The sequence below is a fragment of the Antechinus flavipes genome, chromosome 3 (assembly GCF_016432865.1).
Source record: "Antechinus flavipes isolate AdamAnt ecotype Samford, QLD, Australia chromosome 3, AdamAnt_v2, whole genome shotgun sequence".
In the NCBI taxonomy this organism is placed as follows: domain Eukaryota; kingdom Metazoa; phylum Chordata; class Mammalia; order Dasyuromorphia; family Dasyuridae; genus Antechinus; species Antechinus flavipes.
Genome location: NC_067400.1, coordinates 250248580 through 250261931, shown reverse-complemented (window position 1 = coordinate 250261931; position 13352 = coordinate 250248580). Strand labels below are relative to the sequence as shown.

The 13352-nt window shown below is 31.7% G+C and overlaps 1 protein-coding gene across 1 annotated transcript in view; it reads left to right on the top strand.

Annotated features, from left to right (window-relative positions):
* The first annotated feature begins 7953 nt into the window (after positions 1–7953).
* The window catches only part of ERG (ETS transcription factor ERG), a 132008-nt gene continuing 126609 nt past the window's right edge, over positions 7954–13352 (top strand). The window contains exon 1 of the mRNA XM_051984871.1: positions 7954–8067. Coding sequence (XP_051840831.1) covers positions 8050–8067 — 18 coding nt within the window. The 5' untranslated portion in view covers positions 7954–8049. The remainder of the gene's footprint in view (positions 8068–13352) is intronic.

The following is a 13352-nucleotide window of genomic DNA, read 5'->3' as shown; positions in this document are numbered from 1 at the left end:
GTCTCTGCAGCCAAACAAAGCTTCTCTTCTTCTACAGTTGTTTAGTTGGCCAATTTCAAAATATCTAGACATACTGCATACACTCTACAAGATACTTTTATAAATGATGCCCTGAAGGGCAGATTTCCAAGATTCTTAAGATGGAGAGAAGCCTCTATACATGTACCCAAACATTTATACACAGTCTACAAAGTTTTAGTACTGCTCCAAAGGGAAGCAATTTAGTGATATATTCAAAATTTATTTTTTGATCTGAATCTTTACTAATATATATATATATATATATAAAAGTATATATAGTTATATTTCATTTGGGATAAACAGAGAAGGAAGTGAAACTTTTCAGTCAGTCATTTCCCAGTTGTGTCCAACTCTTCATGACCTCATTTGGGGTTTTCTTGGCAAAGATAATGGAGTAGTTTGCCATTTCTTGTCCAGATCATTTTACAGATAAGGAAACTGAGGCAAACAGAGATTAGATGATTTGCCTGAGATCACACAGCTACTAAATGTTTGAGGCTGGATTGAACTCAGGATGAGTTTTCCTTACTGTAGGCTTAGCACTCTATCCACTGCATCATATAGTTGCTTGCAGTGAAGTGAAGTTTAAACTGTATTAAACATGTGAGAGTAATATTTTTCCCCTCAAAATACATTGAAACCATCCTTGAGACTTAGCTTTGAGGATTAAGGGCTCAGGCTGTTGTCATAGTTTCTTGTTCACTTGAGTACAAAATAGACATAAAGTGCTTCAGGTGATGTCAGGTGCTTGGTTGGCAGATCACAATGGGGAACTCAGGCAAAGGAGCATTATTCAGCTGAATCAACTTATGATATTCTTAATACATGACTTCCATATTCTCATTATGGCTAAGTTAATCTCTTTCTATTAACTGTCAAAATGGCTATGAGTTTCATTATTTTATCAAATTTAAATTTTCCAAAGATGGGCCTGAGTAATGTCATCTCAGAACAAAATCATTATCTTAAATTCTCTCTGTAGGATTAAGAAAATTACCTAAACTGGCCCTTTAAAAAACTCTTTAATAACCTACACATCCTAAGGCTTATAAAGGTTAAGTGATTTCCCATGATCATACAGATATTAAGTTTAAAGATAAGATTTTATCCTTTATTTTTGAAGAGGACCAAATGACATCACTATATTGGAGTTAAGGAATAATGTGTCTATCAGTGACTGATCAGATCAATATGAGCTTGGCAGGCTCTACCACAATTGGAACACAAATAGTCCATATGAACATTTGGAGTAGAGATGATTCTGAATTTATACATCTCACACTTCCTTTAAGCTACTGTGTTTCTGCTTTGCCCAGAAAGCACAGCATCTTCTTCGATGTGGGCACACAATGCTGGGTGACCCTGTGCTAAGTGTCTCCCATGTCTTCCAATAGATTCCAGAGTTCTTCAAAGAGATCTTGAGGGTGCCCATCACAGTCATATGCTCTGTAGAGTTTTCATTCTTAGCAGTTTAGCTTGAGAAAGGACTTCATTGTCTGGTTTCTTCTCTTGCAAGGTGATCTTCAGAATCTTCCTAAGACAATTCAAATGGAAGTAATTCAAGTTTCTAGAATGGCACTAATATACTGTCCAAATTTCATAGGCATACAAAAATGAGGTCATCACAATTGTTGGAGTTCAAATGTTGGAGTTCTTGTTCTTCTCAAAACACAGCCGGTTTAGCTTAGAGCCCTCCGAATGTCTCCAAATCCAAAGGTTCTGTCCTTTAGCCTCTGCCTCTGCTTTCTTCAGCCTCCAACCAGCACAGAGATGGAATGAATCTCTTGTTTCCTTCACTTGGGGCTCGGCTAGCTTTCTGGTGAGTCTTTCAGACCAGCTTGGTCTCAGTGGAGGAAGTGCAGGAGCCCAGCCACCAACTACAGTGATGTGAGATGAAGATGAATCTGGTTGTCCATTGAACTTTCCACTCGTAGCTTTATCCTCTGAAAACTCTTCTTCTGCCACCAGCCAGCCAAATGGAAAATATTCTCCCTTGCCTCGGAGAGAGGGCTTCTGGAGTAATTCTGCTGAAATCTCTCAAAGTGCTCTGTGTCTGCACCAGAGTGCTCCTCTCCAATCTAGCTGAACTCTCTTCTGTGACCAGCCAGCCAAGTGGAATATATTCTGGAATAGATCTCTCATCACTGGCCTTATATCTGACTCTTCTGAGAGAATGGGATTATGGGTTTTCTCCTATAGTGCTCTCTGGCCCTAAGAGCTTTAAGGGAGGTGTGAATTCACAAAGTTACAAAGTTTACTTTGTGAATCTGGCATACTTGTGAACTCCGATGAGTAAAGGTGTAAACACAAGCATTGTACTAATTAATTCTACTTAGTACCTTGTTTCAGGTTCTGGCCTAAAACATCTTCTTGTAAGATCAGATCAACTCTAATTAGTTAGCAGTTTGTAAAGATTCCATCAACAATGGTTCTGTAGACCTTCGATTTGGAGTCTAATACCTCTTGTCTCTTATACTTTTCTTTGGAACTTCTCAAACATTGAGCTAACTCCAGTTTTCCTTAAATCATACCTCCTTGGAAGAACTGAGAGTTTGCTAATCTCAGAGTTAGCTTCGAAACTATAGTACAGAAACGCTGAAATTTGGGACAGTGTCTCTTCCACTCCAGCAGCAAAGTCTAACTTTACCATAAAGTTCAAAATGAAGAAACAAGCTGGAAAATCAGAAAATGATGAAAAAGAATCTGACCATAGAAAATTACTATAATGACAGAGCAGATCAAAACAAAACTCAAAAGAAGACAACAAAATCAAAGTAGCTATGTGCAAAGTCTGAAAGAAAAAATATGAATTGGTTTCAGATCCCAGAAGAATGCAAAAAGAATTAAAAAACATAGAGGAGAGGTGGAGGAAAATTGGAGAAAGAAATTAGAGTGATGCAAGAAAATCATGAAAAAAGAGTCAACAAATTGGAAAAGGAGGCATATTGGAAGAGGGGGAAAGGCATCTTAAAAATAGAACAGGCCAAATGGCGAAAGAGGCATAAAAATCTACTGCAGAAAACAACTTAAAGGCAGAGTTGGTCAAATAGGAAAAGAGGTACAAAAGTTCACTGAAGAAAATCATTCTTTAAAAATTAGAATTAGGAAAGTGAAAGGTAACATCTTCATAAAGCTCCAAGAAACAATTTAAAAAAGAAAAAATAGAAGAAAATGTGAACATATCGCAATAGGGAAACAACTGATCTGGAAAATAAATCTGGAGAAATAATTTAAGAATTTTTGAACTACCAGAAACACATGATTAGCAAGGATTTAGACATCATATTTCAAGAAATGATCAAAGAAAACTGCTTGATATGCTAGAAACAGAGGATAAAATAGAAATTGGAAGAACCCACCAATTAACTCCTGTAAGATATCTCAAAATGAAAACCCCCAAGAATGTTATACAAAATTTTGAGAAGAATATTCTTGGCAGCCATAAAAACAAAACAAAACAATTCAAATATCATTTGCCCAAAATCAGGATAGCACAAGATTTAGCAGCTTCTATATTTAAGAATTGTAATATAATATTCTAGAGGGCAAAGGAACTCGGAAAACAATCAAGAATCACCTCCCAGCAAAACCAAGTAAAATCCTTCAGGAGAAAAATGAATATTAGTAAAAATGAGAACTTTCAAGCATTCATGAGTAAAAGACTGATTAAAAGAATAAAATATTTGAATTTCTAATATGAAATTTGAGAGAAGCATAAAAAGGTAAGAAGGAGAAATCAGTAGGAACTTGATATGGTTAAACAGTTTACATTCCTATATTAGGATGTGATACTTTCAACTCTTAAGAACTTTATCATTATTAGGGCAGTTGAAGTATACATAAAGTGCATAGTTGTAAGTTGAGCGTGATGGAATGATATCTAAAAATGCAATTAAGATGTTAGAAAGAGGGATATACTAGAAGAAAGGTTAAGGGAGAAGTACAATGGGATAAATAACACAAAAAGGTGCAATAAAACTTTTACAATTGTGGAGAAGATTCTTCAAAAGATTCTTTAACTCGGAATGACATCTATATTCAGCTAGGTATAGAAATCTATTTTATCCTTCATGGAAATAGAATGAGAGAAGGATAAGAGGAGATTGTTAATAGAAGGAAGGGCAGGATGGGGAAGGCTGTGGTCAGATGGAAAACACTTTTCAGGAGGTACAGGGTGAAAGAAGAATGAAGGAGGATGAACTATGGGGATGGTGGAGAGTAACATATAGGGAAGTACACAAGTAGTAATCATATCTGAATTTGAATGAGATGAATTTACCCCATAAAACAGAAGAGGATAGCAGTGTGGATTTAAAAATGTGGAATTGTGAAATATTTTGTTACAGATACATGAAGCAGAGAGACACACACAGAGAGAATAAACAAAAGGAACTGGTGCAGAATCTAATATGCTTCAGTTGAAGTAAAAAACAACACAAAACAAAATCCAAAGCAACTGTGGTAATCACAGTCTCAGTCAAAGCAAAAGCAAAATAGATCTAATTCAAAGAGATAAGTGGGGAAAACAAAAAGTTACCATAGGCAATGGGTTTATTTGTTTTTGCTAAGTACCATAGGCAATGAAGTAAAGAGCAATATTTAATATATATATGCACTGAATTACATAGGAACAGAATTCTTAAAAGAAAAGTTAAATGAATTACAGGAAGAAATAGACAATGTGACTGTAGCTGTGATGGACCTCAACTTTCCCCTCTCAGAAGTAAATAAATCTCACCACAAAATAAGAAAGAAGTTGAGGTAGTGAATAGAATTTTAGCAAAGTTGGATATGATAGATCACTGGCAAAAAGTGACTGGGGATAGAAGGGAATATACTTTTTCTTCAAAGGTACTTGGTCCTCACACAAAAATTGACCATGTATTAGGGCATAAACTCTCACAATTCCTATAGAAAAGCAGAAATATTAAACGCATGTTTTCCAGATCATAATGCAATAAAAATTACATTCAGTAAAGGGTCATGAAAGTACAGATCAAAAATTAATTGGAAACTAAATAATCCAACAATAAAGAATAAGTGGGTCAAAGATCAAATCAGAGAAACAATAGTTTCATTAGAGAAAATAATAACAGTAAGACACCCTACCAAAATTTATCAGAAGGAGTCAAAGTGCCAAATTTCTAAATGCATGCATCATACACTTAGAAAGAGAACAAATTAAAAATCTCCAATTAAACACTAGGGTGAAAATCCTGAAAATCAAAAGAGAGATTAATACAATTAATAAAAAATACTATTGAATCAATAAATAAAACCAGAATCTGGTCATATGAGAAAAATAAACCAATAAAATAAATAAACAATTGGTTAATTTTATTTAAAAAAAAAGAAAGAAGAAAATTAAATTACAAGTATCAAGAATGAAAGGAGCAAATTCATGACCAATAAAGAGGAAATTAAAGCAATTATTGAGCTATTTTGTCCAATGATGAGGTGATAAATCTAACAATTTCAATGAAACGGATAACTATTTTTAATAGTTGTCTAGATTAACAGAAGAGAAAATAAAATACTTAAATAAGCTATCTTACTTAGGAAAAGAAATTGAACAAGTCATCAGTGAAGTCCTTAAGAAAAAATCCTTAGGCCCAGATGGATTCACAAATGAATTCTACCAAACATTTAAAGAACAATTAATTCTTATATTATATAAACTATTTGGAAAAATAGGCAAAAAAATCTTATCAAATTCCCTTTTTGACACAATTATGGTGCTGATACCCAAACCAGAAATATATAGACCAATTTCCCTTTTGAATATTGATACAAAAAGACTAGCAATAAAATTAGAGCAATATATCAAAAAGATTATATACTATGACTAGATTAGAGTTATAAGAGGAATTCAGAGTTTGTTTAATATAAGAAAAACTATTAACATAATTAACCATATCAATAACAAACCCAATAGAAATCAGATGATTGTCTCAATAGATGCAGAAAAAGCTTTTGACAAAACACAATAGGCATTCCTATTTAAAACACTAAAAAGCATTTTTAAAAAGTATTTTTATTTTTAGATTTATAAAATATTTTCAAGGAAATAAATGGTTAGATTTATTTTTTTTGTCTACTTAAGAAAATTTACATTAACTCAGAAAACACCTCTAGGTAGATATTTAAATTTTGGTTGTATTACATTTAAGCCAGGGAAAATAGTTATAACACTTTATTAAATTGGAATATTTCAATAGAAATAAAATCTTTGATGCTTTTTACTATAGAGACAAAGAATATGTTAAATTATGAAGAAGTAGAGAGAAGGGTCAATTGTAAATGGTCATGAAGAATTTTCTTTTGTCTTTTTTTCTTATTATCTAATTGTACTTTGAAAATTGTAGTTGTCAACCATAATAGAATACTGTATGCTATAGTGCTGTTTTAAACTACTACTTCTTATGAAAAAAGAGAAACTAAAGAACATTGGGTGGAAATTACCCACGTAAAATACATTCCAAGTGTTTTGAAAATTTAGGGGAAATGAATTTCTAATCAGCTACTCATCTCACTCATTGTTTGGAGATGAAAGTAGAGGAAATCAACATTCCCACCAAATACAATTGCTACAAACTGGTCAGGTTTTGATTTTCACACAGAAAAGAAAAAATTTCATTTGTCATCTTTCTTGGCCAGGCACAAAGGTGAAATCATTTTTGTTGTTGTTGTTTTTTTGGTAGACAAAAGATAGTCTAGTTTACAAAAATGAGACTTGTGGTCTGTATTGAATGGTGTAACCTTTATGGTTTCATCAGATCAGTTCCTTGATCAATTATCTGTAACTCTTAGCGCACTTTGATTCAGGATTTGACTCTATTGTGTTCTCTTCTGTTACATATTTGGGCCACACCTTTTTACTTGTGTAACTTTCCTGTAGCCTGTCTAGGCAAAATGTTACTGCCAGAGTATGTCATTTCCTGAAAATGAGTAATAAAAATTATGTAGGAAATTCTCTAAGTAATGTGCATGTCTATATTCATTGTCTGAATGTTGCTGCTATTGTTGTTGTTTTTGTTGTTGTTAGGAGAAAGGAAAACAAAAAAGTGACCCTGAACTTATGCATCGAGTTTAGAAAATTTCTTAATTAATCATTTCACATAACATGCAGGCAAAATCCCTTGGGTGTCCAAGTTTCTTTGCTTTTGTGACTTTGCCAAGTGACAATATTCCTACTGGCATTATGTGATTATAGTGAACTAAAGAAATTTTGAGTATTGTATTTAGTTTTTTAGTAAAATGGGTAAAAAGACACTTTCCCCCATTTCATTTACTTTGATTCATAAAATTCTAGAATTTTTAAATTTGTATACCTTGAAGGAGAGAAAGTACAAGGGATAATCAAGATGCCTTGGAACTTAGACATTGATCAGAATCTTGAAAATATTCAAAACACTATTAATAAATATCTCATGGCTCTGTTAAATGAACTTTACCTGACAGTTTCCTTTCATGAGAAAGTCATAAGGTCAGGGAACCTTGATTTATCTGATTCCTTATTAATGATGATGTATGAGGTTTGACAAGACAGAGACTGTCAATACCTAGTGATCCTGTTTGGTAGACATATTAAATAAGTGGGTCCCTAGGGATTAGCTTATGTAAAATTGCACAGTACTTGGCCCAGTTGGACCATCACCTGCATCCTGCTTCAGTGCACAATGTTACACACAGTGCACAGCCAATCACACCTGCCCAAGCAGTCAGTCACAAGCAATTGACACTTCTTTTTAATTAGGAAAAAAAAAAAAAACAAATCTTGGCTGTATGTAGTCAAGAAAAACAACATTGTTTTTAGGGTCTCTTATCTCTCTGCTCCCAAATATCCTGTTTCTTCGAGTCATGTAGCCAGGACCAATAGAAACCTCTTCCTGCCATTGGCTGACTTCATTTCCCAGACTTAGCACAATCTCATCCGCTTTAAACAACCTCATCAAAACTACTTTCTGGTCAGAGAGAAGCAATAATTATTATTATCAATAATTAACGATTAATAAACTTGAATGCACTATGGCCAGCACCATTAAGGTAAGGATTGGTACCTTTTGATTTGACAGGGACTTTTTTCTTGTTGCTCTGCTTTTGATTTCCTTTATCAACATAGATAAGTTAGGATTGGGAAACACCCCCACTGCCACAATAGAGGACAACAAGATTTCCTTTGTACTGCCTAGTAAATTTCCTTTTTCCTACTCCAACCATCCGCAAGGTTTAAAAACTTCAAACTCAGAAAAAAAATAGGATTTTAAAATTAACCACTCAGTAGTACCATGGATTACTTTTGCAAAGCACTATTTTGCGGCACTTTTGAATTTTTATTTTCTTTAACTATCATTTTGTACAACTTGGATATATGTCTGACTAGAAGCTGAACTAACCTGGAAAGGAGTAGCAGGCTGAGTAAAAATAAATGTTCTTATAAATATTTGATTTTGGGATGCTCTTTGATTAACATTCTGATGCTCAACAATGAAAAGCTTTTCAAATAGACGTGAAGGGGCACCTGGCAAGCTGTTATTTTCCAATGGAATCTACAGATATTATTGGCTTGATTTTGTGAGATCTACATTTTGATGGCTACCTTGTATAGGATATACATATGTTCTTATACATACATATGCAAAATTTTTGTGATTCAGTGGTACCTACTAAGAAAATGGAATATCTTAGTTCTTTGTTAATAATGTATAAGTTTTATTTAGAGCAAAATATTTGTGAGGTTTCTAGAAATCTAGAGCTAGATGGCTCTAGCTGATTTTCTGACTGGATAAAGCTCCATATTTTCTTTGCATGTATTTCTACAGAGATGACATGTAGATAACCTATGATATTGTAAAGATTAAATTCTAAATAAGGCTGAATTCTTAGTAATTATATTAATTTTATGTATCCTGTGAATCAAAAAACACTGCACATATTTGAATATTGTCATGTACATACCTTGGGGCTACGTTTATATTTTTCTGTTATTGACCAACCATCACCATCAAAAAGTAACCAAATTAGGTTCTAAATATTGGAGGTGATTGCATTTATTACATGTTATTAACTTTACTATAAAATGTTGAAATTAAATTTGTGTTTTTTTAAAGTTATGGTTAATGTTAAAACTCAGAAAAATGGAAAAGTTTGTCCAGAAATAGGTATGGAGATAAAAAAAGAAAAAAATTCTCTTTAGTTAGTTTTTATTGTAATCTGTAGGAATGGCACATTATGGTAGAAATTTTTCTAACATTATTCCTGGATAATAGCAGAAGCATTCATTTTATTTTTTCTGCCATATTCTATTTTTTAAATATATGTTATATTTTATATGTTATGTTTTGTCTCAGGTAAACACGATATAACCCATGGTATTTTAAAATCCATATAACAGTGAGCTGTGAACTGTCATTTTATTGAGACTTGTGCTGGTTTAATGTAGACAGGTCAGATACTAAAATTTCCATGCAATTTATCAAAAGTAAGGAATTTTTGGAAAAAGAAACAAACATGTTTTGATATATTGTCATTTTTATTTTTCAAAGACAAGAAAGGTTAAACTGTACACATTAAAATGTTGTCTTTTCTTTCCACTTACACAATGGGGAGTAGTTATGTTCATAGAAATAAACATTTTGATTCTTCAGTGGACCTGTAATTTCATTAAAGTGGGTGCTTTCTCAAGTGGATGCTTTCAAGCTATCCATGACTTCTTATTATATAGAATTCTTGCTTTTTCTCCTGTAAATCCTTTCTATATAGGATTAATCACATTTATTCTACCATACATTATTCTTTGGAAATCTTGAAATATTTTTTATGTTGATGAATTATGAGCAGAACTTGGCACAAAACTATACAAATATGTATGCAATAGGGCATCTATCAAGACTACTGATATGTAGATCCTTTATTTGAGTGATTAGGTTTGCAAAAAGCAGGATACAATTGTATCACCTTTTTATTGTACATTTAAATATGTGCTTTTTGAAGTTAAAATATTTTCAATATTGTTAATAAACATTTTCTTACAAGTATTTTGCATCTTAATAGAATGGTGCATTGTTAATATATGTTATTCATAAAGTGTTTATGCATTATATGTCTTTGTATGTTAACATGGTTTATATGAATATTTAAAAACTACTACTAGGGCTTTTAATGAATGAATCAATACTTATCACATGATCAAATGAAATAGCTGAATTTTACTGATTAGTACTTTTAATGCAAGTATCTATTAAATTTCCTGAGTAATGAGATGATATCACAAATATATAGCAGGAACAATATCTTGAAGTGATATCTACAAATTTATTTATGTTAGCTAAAATTAGTTAAGTAAAATATAGATATTTGTTAAGATGGGAAATATAGTCTCAATTATCTCAAGATAATATCTAGTCTCAGATGTGTACTATTTCTTTTTATGTTATAGGAAATAGACCAATAGCTTGATTAAACTTAAAATTTATGGTAGAATTTTGTTTCTGTGCTTCAATGTTATATTTTGTAATTAATATTTTAATGTACTTTTGGGTCTTCCCTATTGAAGAACTAAGAATCGACATATCCCATTGTATGTATAATAGTTTCTTCTCCCTCTTTCCTTCTCTTCCAATTTGGTTATTTGAAACTAGCAATAAAATTAATACAACAGAAGAAATGTAAGTTTTAAATTTAAACTGAATGTGTTATTGCTCTTCTTTATATGAATGTATTTGGCTTTGAAGATTAGATTTTAAAAAAAATTTATAAGCCATTGTAAGCCATAAAAAATGATGATGCTTGTAAGTTAGGCTGTTTCTGTATTATCTGGTTATATTGAAGAATGCTTTACATAAAACTCATTATATGTTTGCTTACAAATTTCAGGAAACCTGGATACTTGACTTAAAATTAAAGAATTAACATACAGATAACCTGATTGAGAGAAAGCCATATGCTTGATTTATATAGTTCTAACAAAGATTTAGTTCGTGATCTAGAGACACATATACACTTTAGTTACTTCATTTTAAAATGTAAATGTTGGTATTTTCCTATCTCACAAAAAATATTTATAAAAGGATGCCAATTATAACATAGTATTTAAATGAAGAACAGCTGCATTCCACCCTCATTAATTGAGAATGCTAAAATTTATTGAAAAAAATAAGATAGAAAGAACAGCATCACTCTTTTAATTGCTTCCTAATTTTTTTTTTTTTAGATATTTCTTTGAGATGCTAGTACAAGTATCAGGGACTTAACTAGTACTTAAATATATTTCCTGATTTTTAAAATTCTTAAATAGTTATTATTTTGAATTTAGACAAATATCAATGAACATGGGACATTTGCATATGCAACAAACATAAAAAAGAAAATATTATATGAAATCATGAATCTTCATTACATATAGCATGTTTATTTTGAATTATATAATAAATTCAGTCTCATAGTTCAAAAGTTGTCTTTCTTATTTTTTCCTTCTGAACCTTCTGTTCTCTTCTGTGAATTTATAAAATACTTTATTTGCACTCTTTGCTTTTTCCTTCTTAATTTAGCAAATGCCACCTAATAGGAATTCCAATATAATAATAGAAAAAGGATTCTATATGAAATTGTAGATATTACATACAATTTGATTTTCTGTTTAAATACATAAGTTCAGCCTTTCAAAATTGTTTTCTGTCTCTGTCTTTGTCTCTGTTTCTGTCTCTCAATTCCTTCCTTCCTCTCTTTCTCCCTTTCCCTCTCTTTCTTTCTTCCCCTCTCTTGACTTCTCTCCTTCCCTATTTCTCTCCTCTCTCTTCCTCTCTGCACCCTGTTGTTGGGATAAGAGAGAAAAACAAAGCCCTTGTAACAATTGTGTATAACTGTGGAAAACAAATTGCCTTATTGGTTGCTGCTTGTATTAGTCATTCTCATTTTTCAGACTCATTCTTCTTTGTAATGTAGTTATTGTATAAATTATTTTCTAAACTCTCATTATTTATCTGTATTAGTTTGTATAGGTTAAGATCTTCCCAGGTTTCCTCTAAAGTGCAGTATTATTCCATCATATTAATAGATCATAATTTGTTAAGCCATTCCCTTATGTATACTCCATTAGTTTCTGGTTCTTTGCTACTATAAAATGTGTACTTTTGTTTGACTCTTTTTTGTTTCCTTTGTTCTTTTTTTTTTTTTTCTGAAGTGATTCCTGCCTATTCTTATGCTTTGTAATGATTTTGAAAAAACAAAAATCAATGTTAGATTTGTCAAATTTTGTCTATTAATCTATTAATACCACCCATTATTATTTCTGTTATTATTGTTACATTTATGCTTTTCCTTATATTTAACCAAGCCTATATATATGAGATTAATTCATTCTTTTTTCATGTTTTTTTTTTTTACCGTGAAATCTATTTTCTAATGTCTTAACATTTTGTGTCATTATTAGGAATATTGGTTTATGGTTTTCTTTATTTTTTCTTCCTCTCATTTAGATATTGAGACCATGCTCGTATCATAGCATTTCAAAAACTCACTTTTATTAATTTGACAAATAGTTTATTTAATAATTGCTCTCTAAATTTTTGATAACATTTCCTCACCATTTTATTTGGTCCGGAATTTTTTTTCTTTGGGAGTTCGGTTATTGTGTGTGTGTGTGTGTGTGTGTGTGTGTGTGTATCTATCTATCTATCTATCTATCTATAAAGGTAGATATAGATATATTTTCTGATACTAGCTTAAATAATATATTTTTGTCCTTTTATTTCAGCTATTCTTTTAGCACTTGTAGTAAAGCCATTTTTTTCCTTCCTTTGAAGTTCTATTTATAGTTGTGGAGCTTTTCTCTGACTCATAAATATTCATTTTTTTGTTTGTTTATTAGTATTTACATTTCTGATTTAGTACTTGATTTCATTGCCAATGTGAACTCCCTCCTGCACTCTTAAATGCTGGTTCCTGTTTGGTTTTGAATTTGATTTTTGGCTTTTGCCAGTGGGATCTACCTTTTCTCTTGTGTCTGTGCTAAGAGTGCTAAAAGGCACCAAAGGCATCAATGTTCTTATTCAAAATTGTGGTTCTTGTGATTTCTTGGAATTTCCAGTCAGGATATCATTCTAAGCTTCTAGCTTGCTCCTCTCAACTTGTTCTTACTTTCTAGTCTGGATCCTTCTTCCAGTGCCCACAGATTCTGATAATCTTTTTTTTTTTTTTAAAGAAAAATCCATTTTGGACTTTATGAAGGAATTTTTCTTTTTCTTTTTGAGTTTTTTGATTCTTAACCAAAAATCTGATGGATGGATAGATGGATTGATTGATGAGTAATTTCTGATAATTGACATTAAGTA